Source organism: Schistocerca cancellata, chromosome 10, assembly GCF_023864275.1.
Source record: "Schistocerca cancellata isolate TAMUIC-IGC-003103 chromosome 10, iqSchCanc2.1, whole genome shotgun sequence".
NCBI classification, from domain to species: domain Eukaryota; kingdom Metazoa; phylum Arthropoda; class Insecta; order Orthoptera; family Acrididae; genus Schistocerca; species Schistocerca cancellata.
The window spans coordinates 227,024,233-227,042,391 of NC_064635.1; the positions used below are offsets into that span (position 1 = coordinate 227,024,233).

The window sequence follows — 18,159 nt, forward strand, 5'->3', positions numbered from 1 at the left end:
ATTGCATGATATCTCTATTCGACTTAGCTCATTTAGTCTAAATAAGGCAATGTTTAAGACACCTTCTGCTCCCAAGTTTTTAATTTTCTTTTTCTGGACAATTTAATGCAATTTTCTCTCGCCTTGCAGCATAGTTTATATTTCAGGCTGATAATAAATTTTTAATTGTATAAAAACGTGTATACTAATTCGCGTATCAGACAATATTATGTTTTTGTTATACCTTAAGAAATTAATCTTGGTCCTTAGCATGTAAAGAAGTTAGGTCTTCAATTACTGTATACAACACATGTCAGTGTTCTACGTGATTCATGGGTGTATGTGATTTTATGATAGTATATGTAGTTTAATTGGTTACATTGCATGTATCGAAGACTGGCTGCAATAAAGAAGGAAAACAGAAAAATATTGCTTCTCCGATGCGTGTGTCTGGCTGTTTCACTGCCAACGATTTCCAATTTTTCCTGCTCTTTGTGACGGGGACACTGGCTAAAATCTCGGCCGCGTTTTTCGCAGCTCAGATTACGCTGCAAAAGACGACCACAGCCTCAGTCATGGAATGAATGGATTCTCTTGGCTTCAGACACCACAATCTGACCGCAGCACCATTTATTTGCGTCACGTTACAGAAGTGAGAGACAGGACAGGAGATGGGGAGACACGGGTCACTCCTGGCTGCTGGCTGGTGTGGGGCGGAGCCTCAGGTGGCGGTGAAGCCGCCGTCGACCGGCAGAGACACGCCGTTGATCATGGCCGCCTTGTCGCTCAGCAGGAACAGCACCGCATTCGCCACATCCGTAGTTTCTGCAACACCACACCGCACCGTAACCTACCAGTCTAGGTACATCAATAGCTTCTTGCACACCGTTACCCAACTGAGTGTCTGTTAGCTGATGGGTTTGGCTTTAGGAAAGGTAAAGGCACCCAAACTCGATAAGATAAAGCCAGTGTTGTATGAATTCACGTAAACGATATGTAAATAACTAATAAATCGCAAATGCGCTCCGAGATTGAAATACTCGAGGCTGGCGTACACACACACATTCAAGACACGACAGTCGCAGGGGCTTTTAGTTTGGGAGACACAAACCGCACAACGGGACGCCGGTCCCTTCAGAGGACGAGTCAACGCCAAATACCGAGGTGACCGTCCGTGCAGAAACAGCGTTTACCCGAGTGAAAGGAAGAACGACCCCATGTTTTGCTTAAAAGCAAATTCCGCTACATTGTGTGCGAGCGCCCAGCCTACGAATTCTTTACAAACAGAGCACGCAGTTTCAGAGGTTTTCACAGGGAGACAGCAAACGCCAAACGCCGATGCTACAGATTTCTGGATTGGTCACCTTAAACGAAACGTCATTCTCCCGTTTTAGAAGAGCAATGCTGATTGGCAGACGATATTTCTGACGCCTTGAGCTGAAGGAGTAATGGAAGAGACCGAAAGATATACCAATTCATGTCTGGCAAGGAGAGGAGCCGTTCCGTTGTCGCTCTTGGAGCAAGGAACAAGTCTCTCTTCAGTACTTCACTGGGAGAGCGCCACTGTCGAAAGGGAATCAGAGTGCGACTCTATATTGAGTCCTTGCGATTAAGTGTTGTTCACTGTGTTGGCCACCACATTTATTGTGCGGTGTGAATGGACAGATTAATAGTTAAACGCCTGCGAGCGAATTTTTGAGTGGCATCACGGTGGACTGGTTATCTGACCGGTGTACCACGCCAATAGTTAGACTAGGTGCGAATAGGTGTCCTTGACTTCAACAAGGTGTAGGGAGAGTTTGATTGGCTAAGGTCAATCCAAATAGAACGAGAGTTATCTTATTTGTGAGCAGCGAGCGGCGCAGACAGCAGTCATCGCAGCTTACGGTATTGTGCGCTGCAGCACTTGCGTGCCCCATATTTCCTCCACAACAGTACACTTCACTGTATTTCACACGCGACAGCGTCAACCGTACCTAGCAACATTGTAACAGATAATTATTCAAGTTGAGTAGGCGTGGCTCTCAGCCATTCTGCCAAGTCAATCACAATCTTAAACTAGAAATTTGATTAGCGAATCCTATCCTTGAGAGGTAACTTCACATTCCGAAAAGAACCTGGAAAAAACTTGTTGAGTTCATAACTAAAGGTGCCATTGTGATTTCTCAGAATTTTAGCAAAAGTAAATAATAATTTTCGTTAGTTTCATGTTTTTCTTACACTAACTAGCACTACTCCAGTACCCAAGTATCCGACCAGTTACGTAAGAAATTTTGTGAATTTTTGTCATTTCCTTACAGTGGACTACTACAGAAGATATGTATTGCTGGAAGTTTTTCAGGCATTTCTCTTTAGAACGTTAGGAGCGTCTGTCTGACTTCTGTAGTAGTGTGGGGGGTGGAAATTGCATTTTGCAGGAGCCACAGGGTAAAGTGTACATCTCAGATTAATCCGTTGCACAGAGTGACAGAATAGCACCCACACGCCGCCCACAGAAAATGGCGACCCTGCCAGGATAGGTAAAATAAGTAAGCTGCCAGGACAGGAAAGTGTCAGGATAGTTAGGTACGGCAGGTCGCAGCAGTAGCACCTTGAAGAACTTTCTTTCATGTATTAAATAGCTATTTGCAAAGATTGGGATCAGAATAGATACAGGTAGCGAAGAAAGCAGAATTGTAGGGAAAAAGGCGTGTGTTATTGTGTTGGAAAATTTTGCATTTTTTTACGATTTTTGTGTACCTGTTAGGGGCATAGAATTTTCAGGTGATAGGCACAGACGCAGAGTGACGCAGGGACGCAGCATCATGTAAGTTAGAATTGAGAAATAACGTTTTTCTCCCTTTGCAAGCTCACAGGTGGAGATTGGAGACTGTAGCAGAGCAGACAGAACATTAGCCGAGAAGTCACGACGTTGTTGTTGTTGGTTCAACCAACTGGTAAGTAGTCGTACAGTTTTGTAGATAGGGTTGTGGTGTGTTGAAAGAAATCCCAGGTAGGGCACATTCTGAGCCAGAAATAGACAGCCCACGTAGGAAATGGCAAAGATTAGAAGTGAAACGAGCACAGGAAACACGTTTGTTTGCCGCATATTCAGGGACAGATCACGCGTCAATACTGTCAATGAACCGGCAGTTAGGTAACGTTCAAAGAGAAGTAGACAGTGAGGAAGAGGGGGATCATTTAGAATACGTCGAACCTATCGTACATATTCTAAATATGCCCCAACAGCAGACACAGAATTTTGCGTAGTTACGAGCGCCACGAAAAGGTCCCGTAACAGACGCAACTGTACCTGCAAACACAAGACATACACAACAGAGAGGGCAGAATGCGGAGTTGTTTGCGCCACGTATTGGTTCAATGACAAACGCAATTAGTCCTCAACACAGACAGCAAGGGTTATTGCAGTTATCAAACTTAGAAACGCCACAGCATAGCCCAGTAAACAACGTAACTGACCGAGAGAAAACAACAGGTCGAGAATACATAGTTCAGCAGAAGGTAGTGTTACAGGACAGGACGCGATCATGGAGATGTTACAAAAAATGAACGCTAGTATGACGAAACAGAATCAGGATATTAATACTATTAATACACAGATAACGAAACGGAATAAACAGATGACAAAACAGTATGAGGAATTGAAATAGGATAATCAGGCTGTTAAGACACAGGTCCAACAGATTAAAATCCAGATGGAAGGAGGGATCGCCAGAATTGATAGTCAAATCACTCAGATAAACAAAGACGCGAAACAACCTAGAGAAAGAATTCAGGTACTAACACAAGGTCAGCAGCAATTACGCACTGACGTGGACAAGGTCCAATTGGACATCGTAAACGTTGACAAAAAGGTGGAACGTTTTACGAAAAAAGCCACTCGAACAGCAATACAAATTTCGGAAGAACAAGCAATTCAAAGCAAGGTCGAAAAGGTTGCACTAAAAAGTACGATCAGCGGATCAATAAAATAGAACTTAAAAACAAAGATCAGTTTGAAAAGCTTCGAACAGAGTTGATACAAACTATCGAAGAAAAGATCGAGACCGATTACACCTGTAGCGAAACAACTGACACATCAAGCATTAATTCAGTACACGAACACGCGCCGTCTAAGAAAGTTCAAGTAGAACCAAGGCTAGATGTAACACTCGCGCAGAAAACGAAACAGAAAACCCCGATTAAAGTAATACATGACATGCCACAGGACCAGGTACAGTATGTAGAAAAACAGAACACATACATTCAGCCGATACCAATCGAAAGACAGGAAAGTGAACCAGTAAATCCAATGACAAAACATAATAACAGCACAGGTACTACACCACGAACGACGAGAGTAGAAACACACGAACAACACTTTTGTTCACCAAATACGATATGACGCGGATATGAGTCAGGAAATTGAGAACTGGCAGACAGGGAGTAGATTACCAGAGAATAAACACGACGACACAAGCAGTGGAAGATTATTTGAGTCCATGAATCAGCCACAAACCGGATTTATGAGTAGATATGATACAGACCACTTTCTTACAGTTAGAAAGTTTCAACATTTCAAGGAAGAAGGAGGTAGCTTGCATGCACGCACATTCATCGATCAGTTTCAAGTAGGCTTACCAAACCACCGGAGCGTAGCTCACAAACTTGACTTCATTTGTTCACACATGTCAGGGACAGTAGCAGAGGTGATGCAAAAGATCGCGGCTACCTGTACGTCTTACCTATAGTTCATAACAGCATTTCTCGAAGGATATTGGTCTAAGAAGGCGCAAAACAAAATGAAATACGACGTACTTCAGATGACACCATATGAAAACTCAGGAGAGAAAAGCGTGGTAAAATTCTTTGATACAATAGACAAAAAGAATCAATGCCTACATAAACCATACAGTAACGGAGAGCTGATACGTCTATGTAGAATGAAATTACCAGTAAAGTGTCAACAGGCGACAGTAGGAAAAAAATGAAAATATCGAAGACTTCAAAGAGGTTTTAGGGGAACTTGAATTTATGTTTAAAGAAGACGAGGTGAAAGAAAAAAGAAAGGAAAGGGAACAGCAAAATGAGAGGACTAGGAAAGAATATTCCAATAATAATAATAATCGTAATCCTAACACCAATAATTTCAGGCAATTTAACAGACAAGGACTGTGGCACAATGGAGACAATTGGCATAGAAACGATAACCAGAATAATTGGTACCGAAATAGGATCGGTAATGGACACTCATACAGTGGCGGATATGGGTTTAGGAATCAAAATGCCAACGGTCAAGGATACTTTGAAAGATTTTACGATGTTAGAAACAGCAACCGGCGAGACCAGGGCGCGAATAATTACAGAGGAAATTATGGTCCACAGAGACAAGAACAACACAGCAAAGAGAATCCAGATGTAGAAGTTAGGCCACCGAATACTGCAAAACGTAAAGATTGAATTGAAAAATGCGGAAGAGGTTAGGCAAACTAACGTCCACTCTATCTTATTCTAACCACTAAATAACAGAACAACACATTAATTAAAAGAAAAAGAGACACAATACACACTAACAATCTCTTGTAGTATCAAGTACACTACAACATGCACATAAACAATAAATGGTACACAACAATTAAAAGAATGAAGAAGTGGTAGGACATAATTAGAATAACGAAAAGAAATCATATATATATATATATATATATATATATATATATATATATATATATATATACAATAATTTTTGCCACTATCAGAAAATTCTTGCATTATATAAAATCAGAGTTATTTGTAAACAACAAATATATGTAAAACAAAAATTGTAAATATTTCTACACGTCAGAGGGACATCGCCACCAACACCAATCGCCAGCTCCCTTAACACCAGATGCTTCGAGATAGCGACGGAGAGGGTACAGACATGTTGAGAAAGCACTTAGGGCAAAAACAACAACGACATGAAGACCAACGCCACACTGGAAATGCAGGTTGCAATCAGGTTGGACTTCAGGAGGACAATGCACAACACAGACATTCCATATGTCACGAAACTGCTACACAATGGAAGAGCACGGGGAGAATCATAATAAACGAGACGACAATGAAGGTACAAAAGATTACTAATATCTACAAACTCATCAAGTAACATTTGGAAAGGCAGTCAGATCCTACAAATCCTATATCACTCCTACACTAAAATTCACATATTCCTAGCCCAAGAAGAACGGAAGAATGCAAGCAAGATGAAGAAGGGCAGAAGACAGCAAGATACCTTTCTCTCCTATCCTACAAAGCAAATTGCTACAAACGTCAAACTTTGAGGCATGGCAATTACTACAACCACCTCTCCAAAAATAAACCTCGAATTGTCACACAAATAGAAGCGAACGGCAAACGGAATATTAAGTAGTACCAACCAACATTATCTAAAAATAGATTCAGCAAAATGAACAGTATTCTCCCTACCACATCATTAAAGTGCCATACCAAACCAGGTGTGAAGTACCAAGACGTCACAGCACAATGTTGGGTGACGATCGTCGGTAGTCAACTACAATCATCGAACTGCCATACTGTCCCAGGTGTGACTGCAAAGGAGTACCAAGACATCACTATTTATGCAGTAAACCACAGTCATCATCATCGGTTAAAAGTACCACTCCATGATGACAATGTCAACAAGTAAGACCCGGCATCACATGCTAAGAGTGCTTCTCTCATGATTTGTGAAAGCCAAACAAATGAGTCGACACCTTCCAGTAATTCAGTGGGGATCGTCGAACACAGAAACTGACGCAGCACAAAACGAAAAGACTGATAAACCACGAATGTAGAGTGAAGAAAGTCATATATTTGTAAAAATATTTTTTCCCTTTTTGTAAAAGTAATTATTTTATCATATATGTAAAGCCCATAATGTGATAGAGACCTTAAAATATTATGTAAAGAAAATTAATTAGTATAAGTAGATAATCTCAAAAATCCCTGTAAAGCCAAGTTAGTTTTTTATATAAAAAAGGTTTTGATTGATAATAAGATGAAAGAGGATAGAATAAAGAAAAACACTTCTTCACCCTTAAAACAGTGACACAAATAATGCCTAAATAAAAAAAAGAACAAAGCCACACGAACATCCACGCGAAGCTTAACTAAAGATAAGATGACTGAAACATGAGTTTATAAAAAATAATATTGTAAAAACAATTTTTGGAAATGAAAAATAAAAACACATACTGGCAACAACAAAGAATAACAACTTTCGCAAAGTCTATATTTGCCTAACAACAAAACATAAATTGTAGAATTATAAAAATAGAAACAATAGCTATAAAGAAATCATAAGAAAAAATTGTTAACAATGGCTGAGAAACGTTTATTGGAAAATCTAAAGGAACAATTTTTGCCTGAGTTTGTCGATGTTTTCTTCGGAACAGACAAGCCCCAGACAAAAATTTTGTTAGAAGGAGGGAGGTATATAAGACGTCATGGTCTACTGACCTTCACTGCTTACATATTCCGCCGTCACAATCATATTCTGCACATCAAGACGCTTCATTCGAACCCAAACTCGATAAGACAAAGTCAATGTTGTACGAATTTATGTAAACGATATGCAAATAACTAATAAATCGCAATGGCACTCTGAGATTGAAATACTCGAGGCTGGCGTACACACACACATTCAAGACACGACGGTCGTAGGGGCTTTCAGTTTGGGAGACGCAAATTGCACAATGGGACGCTGGTCCCTTCAGCGGACGAGTCAACGAAAAACACCAAGGAGACCGCCCATGGAGCAGACAGCGTGTGTTCGAATGAAAGGAAGAACGATCCTGTGTTCAGCTTAAAAGCAAATTCCACTACATTGTGTGGGAGTACAAAGCCTACGCATACTTTACAAACAGAGCACGCAGTTTCAGAGGTTTTCACAGGGAGACAGCAAACGCCAAACGCCGAAGCTACAGATTTTCAGATTGGTCACCTTAAACGAAACGTCATTCTCCAGTTTTAGAAGCGCAATGTCGATTGGCAGACAGTATTTCTGACGCCTTGAGCTGAAGGAGTAATGGAAGAGACTGAAAGATATACCCCGTCACATCTGGCATGGAGAGGTGTTATTCTGTTGTCGCTCTTGGAGCGACAACATGTAACGAGAGCATGCGCGTTCGTATATGTACTCAAAGAGTGAGGAACAAGTCTCTCATCAGTACTTCACTGGGAGAGCACCTCTGTCAAGAGGGAATTGGAGTGCGACTCTATATTGAGTCCTTGCGATTAAGTGTTGTTCACTGTGTTGGCTGCCACAGTTATTGTGCAGTGTGAATGGACAGATTAATAGTTAAACGCCTGCGAGCGAATTTTTGTGTGGCCTCACGGTGGACTGGTTATCTGACCGGTGTACCACGCCAATAGTTAGACTAGGTGCGAATAGGTGTCCTTGACTTCATTAAGGCGTAGGGAGAGTTTGATTGGCGAAGGTCAATCCAGATAGAACGAGAGTTATCTTGTTTGTCAGCAGCGAGCGGCGCAGACAGCAGTCATAGCAGCTTCGGTGCTGTGTGCTACAGCTCTTGCGAGCCCCATATTTCCTCCACAACAGTACACTTCACTGCATTTCACACGCGACAGCCTCAACCGTACCTAGCAACATTCTAATGGATAATTATTCAAGTTGAGTAGGTGCGGCTCTCAGCCATTCTGCCAAGTCAATAACAATCTTAAACTAGGAATTTGATTAGCGAATGCTATCCTTGAGAGGTAACTTCACATTCCGAAAAGAACCTGGAAATAACTTGTTGAGTTCATAACTAAAGGTGCCATTGTGATTTCTCAGAATTTTAGCAAAACTAAATAATAATTTTCGTTAGTTTCATGTTTTTCTTACACTAACTTTCAAATGGTTCAAATGGCTCTGAGCACTATGGGACTTAACATCCATGGTCATCAATCCTCTAGAACTTAGAACTACTTAAACGTAACTAACCTAAGGACATCACACAACACCCAGTCATCACGAGGCAGAGAAAATCCCTGACCCCGCCGGAAATCGAACCCGGGAACCCGGGCGTGGGAAGCGAGAACGCTACCGCACGACCACGAGCTGCGGACTTACACTAACTAGCACTACTCCAGTACCCAAGTATCCCACCAGTTACGTAAGAAATTTTGTGAATTTTTGTGTCATTTCCTTACAGTGGACTACTACAGAAGATTGCTGGAAGTTTTTCAGGCATTTCTCTTTAGAACGTTAGGAGCGCCTGTCTGACTTCTGTATTAGTGTGGGGGGTGGAAATTGCATTTTGCAGGAGTCACAGGGTAAAGGGTAAATCTCAGATTAATCCGTTGCGCAGAGTGACAGAATAGCATCCACACGCTCACAACTGGATCTATCTGGAACATCTTAGGCGATAGACAGGAATACCATTAAATACTTAGCTTTAATTCAACGTGAGCGGTGAAAGTCGATCTGGACTTTGTACAGTAATTTAGAAGTGCAGTTATAGACCGAACTGCGAATATTTCTTTACAATTCTGATTGCTTCACACATATAAATCAATTGTCAATGCACAAACTGTATTTGGCGCCTGGCTAGGTCTTAGCTTCTGACTTAGCTGAAGGCTATGCTAACTAGCGTCTCTGCAATTGAGATCTCTGAAGCCATGACATGTGAACCATTACTGTTACAGTCGGCTGCAGAGCTGGCCAGTGCGCCAGCTCGTCTCGTCAGACCAGCCGAGTGGCGGCGCTCGGTCTGCTAGCGCCGACAGTGGCGACTCGCCGGTCCGGTGTGTACTGACGGACCGCGGCCGATTTGAAGCCTACACCACAGCCAGTGTGGTGTCTTGCGGTGACACCACAGTAACACCTTGTAACATCAACGAAAATGACCTTGCAGTGCTGGCACTACGAATGGCTGAAATCAAGGGAAAACTACAGCTATAATTTTTCCCGACGTTATGAAGCTCTCCTGTATGGTTAAATAATGATGGCATCCTCTTGGGTAAAATAGTCCCCCATTCGGATCTCTGGGTGGGGCTATTAAGTAGGACATCGCTATCAGAAGAAATAAAACTGACGTTCTATGAATTGGAGCATGGAATGTCAGATCCCTTAATCGTGCTGGTGGGTTAGAAAATTTAAAAAGTGAAATGGATAGGCTAAAGTTAGATATCGTTGGGGCTAGTGAAGTGCTGTGGCAGGAGGAACAGGACGTTTCATCAGGTGAATAAGGGGTTATAAATACAACATCAGATACGGGTAATGCAGGAGAAAGTTTAATAATAAATAAAATATAGGAACGTGGGTAAGCTACTATGAACAGCATAGTGAACGCATTATTCTAGTCAAGACAGATATGAAGCCCACACCCACCACAGTAGTACAAGTTTATATGCCAACTAGCTCAGCAGATGTAGAAAAGAGTGAAGAAATGTATGATGAAATTAAAAAAAAATTATTCAGATAGTTAATGGAAACGAAAATTTAATAGCCATGGGTGACTGGAATTCGATTGTAGGAAAAGAAAGACGAAAATGGTTCAGATGGCTCTGAGCACTATGGGACTTAACTTCTAAGGTCATTAGTCTCCTATAACTTAGAACTACTTAAACCTAACTAAACTAAGGACATCACACACATCTATGCCCGAGGCAGGATTCGAACCTATGACTGTAGCGGTCGCGCGGTTCCAGACTGTAGCGCCTAGAACCACTCGGCCACCCAGGCCGGCAAAGCAAGAGAAGGAAAAATTAAAGGTGAATATGGACTGGAGGAAAGGAATGAAAGAGGAAGCCGCCTGGTAGAATTTTACACAGAGCGTAATTTAATCCTAGCTAACACTTGGTTCAAGAATCGTGAAAGAAGGTTGTATACGTGCAGCAGACCTGGAGACTCCAAACTGATTATATGATAGTAAAACAGAGATTTCGGAACTATATTTCAAATTCTAATACATTTCCAGAGGCAGATTTGTACTCTGACCAGAATTTACTAGTTATGAACCACAAGTTAAAACTGAAGAAGGAATTTAGGGAGATGGGAACTGGATAAGCTGAAAGAACCAGAAGTTGTAGAGAGTTTCAGAGGGAGTAGTAGAGAAGAATTGACAAGAACAGGGGAAAGGAATACATTAGAAGAATAATGGGTAACTCTGAGAGATGTCTACAAATGCTAGAAACGTAGCTTTGCCTTTCCTTAATCTTTCTTCTAAGATAAGTCGTAGGGTTAGTATTGCCTCACGTGTTCCAACATTTCTACGGAATCCAAACTGATCTTCCCCGAGGTCGGCTTCTACCAGTTTTTCCATTCGTCTGTAAAGAATTCGCGTTAGTATTTTGCAGCTGTGACTTATTAAACTGATTGTTCCGTAATTTTCACATCTGTCAGCACCTGCTTTCTTTGGGATTGAAATTATTATATTCTTCTTGAAGTCTGAGGGAATTTCGCCTGCCTCATACATCTTGCTCACCAGACGGTTGAGTTTTGTCAGGACTGGCTCTCCCAAGGTTGTCAGTAGTTCTAATGGAATGTTGTCTACTCCCGGGGCCTTGTTTCGACTTAGGTCTTTCAGTGCTCTGTCAAACTCTTCACGCAGTAACATATCTCCCATTTCATCTTCATCTATCTCCTCTTCCATTTCCATAATATTGTCCTCAAGAACATCGACCCTATACAGACCCTCTATATACTCCTTCCACCTTTCTGCTTTCCCTTCTTTGCTTAGAACTGGGTTTCCATCTGAGCCCTTGACATTCATGCAAGTGGTTCTCTTTTCTCCAAAGGTCTCTTTAATTTTCCTGCAGGCAGTATCTATCTTACCCCTCATGAAATGAGCCTCTACATCCTTATATTTGTCCTCTAGCCATCCCTGCTTAGCCATTTTGCACTTCCTGTCGATCTCATTTTTGAGACGTTTGTATTCCTTTTTGTCTGCTTCACTTGCTTCATTTTTGTATCTTCTCCTTTCATCAATTAAATTCAGTACATCCCACGCCCGGATTCCCGGGTTCGATTCCCGGCGGGGTCAGGGATTTTCTCTGCCTCGTGATGACTGGGTGTTGTGTGATGTCCTTAGATTAGTTGGGTTTAAGTAGTTCTAAGTTCTAGGGGACTGATGACCATAGATGTTAAGTCCCATAGTGCTCAGAGTCATTTGAAATTCAGTATATCTTCTGTTACCCAAGGATTTCTACTAACCCTCGTCTTTTTACCTACTTGATCCTCTGCTGCCTTCACTATTTCATTCCTCAAAGCTACCCATTCTTCTTCTACTGTATTTCTTTCCCCCATTCCTGTCAATTGTTCCCTTATGCTCTCCCTGGAACTCTGTACAACCTCTGGTTCTTTAAGTTTATCCAGGTCCCATCTCCTTACATTCCCACCTTTTTGCAGTTTCGTCAGTTTTAATCTACAGTTCAGAACCTTGTGGTTCAGAGTCCACAACCCTCCCCTGGAAATGTCTTACAATTTAAAATCTGGTTCCTAAATCTCTGTCTTACGATTATATAATCTTTCTGAAACCCTTTAGTATCTCCAGGGTTCTTCTACGTATACAACCTTCTTTCTTGATTCTTGAACCAAGTATTAGCTATAATTAAGTTATGCTCTTTGCAAAATTCTACCAGACGGCTTCCTTTTTCATTTCTCAGCCCCAATCTATATTCACCTACTACATTTCCTTCTCTTTCTTTTCCTACTGTCGAATTCCAGTCACCCATGACTATTAAATTTTTATCTCCCTTCACTACCTGAATAATTTCTTTTATCTCATCATACATTTCATCAACTACTTCATCATCTGCATAGCTAGTTGACATATAAACTTGCACTACTGTAGTAGGCGTGGGCTTCGTATCTATCTTGGCCACAATAATGCGTTCACTATGCCGTTTGTAGTAGCTTACCCGCATTCCTATTTTTTTATTCATTATTAAACCTACTCCTGCATTACCCCTATCTGATTCTGTATTTATAAGCCTGTATTCACCTGACCAAAAGTCTTTTTCCTCCTGCCACCGAACTTCACTAATTCCCACTATATCTAACTTTAACCTATCCATTTCCCTTTTTAAATTTTCTAACCTACCTGCCCGATTAAGGGATCTGACATTCCACGCTCCGATCCGTAGTGATGATGATGTTTCGTTTGTGGGGCGCTCAACTGCGTGGTTATCAGCGCCCGAACTCTCCGATCCGTAGAATGCCAGTTTTCTTTCTCCTGATAACGATGTCTTCTTGAGTAGTCCCCGTCCGGAGATCCGAATGGGGGACTATTTTACCTCCGGAATATTTTACCCAAGAGGACTCCATCATCATTTAAAGCTGCATGCCCTCGGGAAAAATTACGGCTGTAGTTTCCCCTTGCTTTCAGCCGTTCGCAGTACCAAAACAGCAAGGCCGTTTTGGTTATTGTTACAAGGCCAGATCAGTCAATCATCCAGACTGTTGCCCCTGCAATTACTGAAAAGGCTGCTGCCCCTCTTCAGGAACCACACGTTTGTCTGGCCTCTCAACAGATACCCCTCCGCTGTGGTTGCACCTACGGTACGGCTATCTGTAATAGTTGAGCACTGAGAAGAACGTTTTTATTAAATAATAATTGTTATCTTAAAAGGTAAAATTTTTCTCATTTATGAAGTGAATATTATGCTCATCTTTCCTCTTCTAGTAATTAGGATACAAAGTGCAAGCAAGCAGAAGACTTAGGATTTTGAATGCTAGTTAGTACTGTGCGATCCCTGTTTAATAACACGGTCTTTTGGAATGAACAGATTCTCTTTTGTGAAAAGCGAAAATCTGTGAAACTTGCCCTACCGACACAGACTGTCACAGCTGGTCAGAATCGTATCCGTCTGACTTGCTCTTGAGTAACAGCGTCAAGAATTTTTCAGAGCTACATTACGACGCAGATCTTGAAAAGCTGTTTCTTACGCTGGCTGCTAAGAAGAACTTTTTTAACCTTGGGTGCGCTCGATTGCACTCCGGAGACGCCACACATTACTGAAAAATTAACAATCTACTCTTTTTCAGCCAAGAAGACAGTAATTAAGATCCCCATAGCACTAAATATTATATTTTTTGATGAAAAGGTCAGTTTCAGTATTCATATTCAAAAGTAACACCAAAGGAAATATTTATTTATATCATTTAATACTAGGAAGGAAAGAGGACCCGGAAAGAATGGGGAACAGTAGTTACAATTAATTTTGCAGCGGAAAGTTTCGAGGCTGCCTGTCTGTTCTTTTTGTTCTTACAAGGAATACTTTATAGTTTTTCTAGTGGCCAAGGGAGGGTCATTAGAAGGTGGCATGGGTAAGATACAAGAAACGAAAGGTTGTTTGCCATTTCTACAGAAACCAGACGGCAGGGGCACGAAACGGAATCAGCAGTTGAGAAGGGAGTGAGACAGGGTCGTCGTAGCTCGTCCCCGGTGTTATTCAATTTGTATATTGAACAAGCAGTAAAGGAAACAAAAGAAAAATTTGAGTAGGAATTAAAATCCAGGGAGAAGAAATAAAAACCTTGAGGTTTGCCGATGACACTGCAGTTCTGTCTGAGACAGTAATGGACCTGGAAGACAAGTTGAAAAGATTGGACAGTGTCTTGAAAGGAGGCTGTAAGATAAACATCAACAAAAGCAAAACGAGGATAATGGAATGCAGCGGAGGGATTTAAATTAGGAAATGAGACACTTGAAGCAGTAAATGAGGTTTTTTACTTGGGGAGCAAAATAACTGATGATGGCTGAAGTAGAGAGGACATAAAATGTTTGATGGCTATGGCAAGAAAAACGTTTCTGAAGAAGAGAAATTTGTTAATATCGAATATAGAGTTAAGTGTCAAGAAACCTTTTCTGAAAGTATTTGTATGGAAGTGAAACGTGGATGATAAAAACTTTAGACAAAAAGAGAATAGAAGCTCTTGTAATACGGTGCTGCAGAAGAATGATCAAGATTAGGTAGCTAACGAGGAGGTACTGGGCAGAAAAAAAATTTATGGTACAACGTGAATAGGAGAAGGGATCGTTAATACGATTCACTCTGATACATCGTGGGATCACCAAATTAGTACTGGAGTGTAACATGGGAGTAAAAATCGTAGAGGGAGACCAAAAGATTTATACAGTAAGCAGATTCAGAAGGATGTATGTTGCAGTAGTTGCTCGCAGATGAAGAGCCTTGCACAGGATTGGATAGCGTGGATAGCTACATCAATCCAGACTTTATACTGAAGATAGCAACAACAACAACAACAACAACAACAAAGACACCAAAGAGGCAGTTCTGATGTTGCAATTGATAATAGAAGCAAGACTCAAGAAAAAGTCAAGACACCTACACAGGCTTTGTCAACATGGAAAAAGCGTTCGGCAATGTAAGTCGATGCATGACGCTCTAAACTGTTGTAAGAAAAGACGATCCACAGCTGCACGAAATATTTCGAAATTATTTGCCGACTACAAATTCTTTGAGATCTACTGTGTTAGGTATTCATATGAAAATTTGTGCCGGATGGGGATTCGAATTCGGATTTCGCCCTTATCGCGAATGGTCGTCTAAACCACTTCTGCTATCCCTACACACTCCCATAACCGGCCCCAACTACCATAAGTCAAATGTCTACATCTCTATGCCACTATCCACTACATTCATGACCTAATGCTCGCCAACATTCTTAATTGCATTCGCGGGCCAGCAAGAATTATACTACGGGGATTCGAGGCCATTGTTATCGTCGTGTGCCCGTATAGGCTTGTAATACTTGAATGCATTATTTTCTTGTTGAATGGGTCCACATCTCCTATACAATTTCTGAAAGATTTCATCTTGCTTTTAGCTGTTAGAATTTTATTTCGCGATTGCTGTTTCGCCATTAAGCCATTTTCAAGCATCTACAAAAATAATAAAACGTAATGAGAACAATTTACAGTGGGATGAACAGTAGGTACAACCAGTTTTGTAGTTTTTTGAGATTCATATACCGAACTTACAAGATTTTAAAATATACTCAGAGATAACAATGCCATATGCACAACTGCACCATGTTGAAGAACAACAAGTCACCGATATTTGTCAATAGTCTATTTTATGTGCTGCAATTTTGAGTGGATTGTATATAGTACACAAGTACAAGTGTGCACTTACAATACATTAGAGTATATGTCTGAAACAATCGAGACGATTTTTATTTCTGGGGTCTTTTGTTCACTGGGTACGTATTCAGGTTGTTGTTTGAAGGCGCTTTAAATTCCAATTTCTTCTAGAGCGTCCATTAATCTGCCTTTCTCTACCCTGTGTAGTAGATTTCCTCAATGGTGTTGGTATTATGACTATAGTTTATTTGATGTGCAGTTGTACATATTACGTTGTTGTCTCTCCCTATATGTCAAAATCTTGCAAGTTCGGTATATGCATGTCAAAAAACTACAAGACTGGTTGACTGGTTGTACCTCCTGTTAATCCCACTGTAAATTGTTCTCATTACGTTGTATTATGTATTGCAGATATTTGAAAATGGCTTAATACCGAGACTGCAATCGCAAAATAAAATTCTGCCACATGAAGCCAGATGTACTTGCATGTCTGAAAGAACAGATCTTGTTGACGAATCACGGGTGTGCGATAGCAACATTAGTTTGGATTGCACGTAGTCTGGCTGCCCTTGAAGTGGGAATTAAATTAATAATGTTGACGAGCAATACGTGAGGAATATAGTGGACAATGTCTTAAGGGAGCATTGTATGTCCTATGCCGCCAATGTTAAATTATCGAATTTTGCGACCCATTATCTTGGAAACTCTTTAAGGCACCAACATACAATTTTCCATAATTATTGAATGTACCTTTCTAGATACATTGAACTAGAATTATTACTAAAGTTGTATTGTGGGGCATGTTATCTCCTTTTTCAAACACTCCATTCTTTGACAGAATTTTATAAATAAATGAACATAAAAACAAAACAACTCAGGGTATTTTAATTATTCTAGTTCATATGTGTTGAATCTCACACTTAACATGCTGTGAAAACTTCATGTCTCTACCATCAGTACTTTTTTAGAAAACGGGTCATTTATTGCAAAAAATATAATTAATTTTACGCTTAGTCATTTTATTTTAATATAAAAAACAACACAGAAATAGCCGATAATCACACTACTTGCAACAAAAACTAGTATCAGAAACAAAGGACTGATTTGTGTATTCGTAATGCCAACTTCTGAGACGTAGCAGTAGACACAAAACAAAGCAATTCACAGCCTTCTAGACTGTGTAGTTCCCAAGATATGACTGCTCAACTGTTGCAGTATATGCGTAGCCGCGAAATTTGACAGTCACACGTCACCGTTTAAAATCTTATTTGACGGTCTCACAATTGTCTGATATTAATGTATTGTATACCAAAATGTTCAACATACATTATGGAGTAGAAAACAGAAAATGTCACATTTCAACGAATCTCATGTACAATGTCCCCTTAGAGATGTGACACGTGACATATCGAGGGGCGGACCGTTCCGTTGAGCGTGCACGGATAGCCGAAGTGGTCCTGGCGAACGCTCGCAATAAGCGGGAAATCCGGGAGCCAGTCATGAGCGGCAGAATTTTTCACAGGCCTAAGTCACTACTATGCACTACATCGATAACTGTTACAGAACAATAAGAATGGATGGCCAAGAACCAACTGCTAGGATTTAAAAGGCTGTAATTTGGTGATGCAGCTTTTCTCCCCTACTGTTCTACATGTACAGCGAAGAAACATTGACGGGAATAAAGGATTGGTTCAGGAGTGAGATTAAAACTCATAAGACTCGTTGATGACATTACTAACTGAAGCATTATATGGACAGACCCACGTAATTTTGTGTAAATGTAGTAACGGAAAGTACAGAAATGCGCATTAGTCTGTGGTTTTACTGAACTTCACGTCGAAGTGACTTATGTACATTAATTTTGTGAAATGTAATTATAATTTCATAAATAACATTTCAAATATATAGCGGCAGTCAGCCTGTGGCTGATTGCGATCGGTTATAATACGCTTCCTTGTTTTATAAAATAAGTGGAGAGCGTTCTTGCTCTGATCTGTCGCTCTTGTCTGTTAGCCTTTCTAGTGATAGGACGCACTATAGCTGCGTTCCTTGCGTACCAGTTACTAACCTTTATTTCGTGTAGACAGATATGATGTAAGCGTACCTT

The 18,159-nt window shown here is 40.7% G+C and overlaps 1 protein-coding gene across 1 annotated transcript in view; it reads right to left on the reverse strand.

Annotated features, from left to right (window-relative positions):
- Nucleotides 1-578: 578 nt before the first annotated feature.
- The window catches only part of LOC126106436 (D-erythrulose reductase-like), a 66,401-nt gene continuing 48,820 nt past the window's right edge, over nucleotides 579-18,159 (reverse strand). The window contains exon 5 of the mRNA XM_049912716.1: nucleotides 579-804. Within this exon, the coding sequence (XP_049768673.1) occupies nucleotides 701-804 (104 nt within the window). The 3' untranslated portion in view covers nucleotides 579-700. The remainder of the gene's footprint in view (nucleotides 805-18,159) is intronic.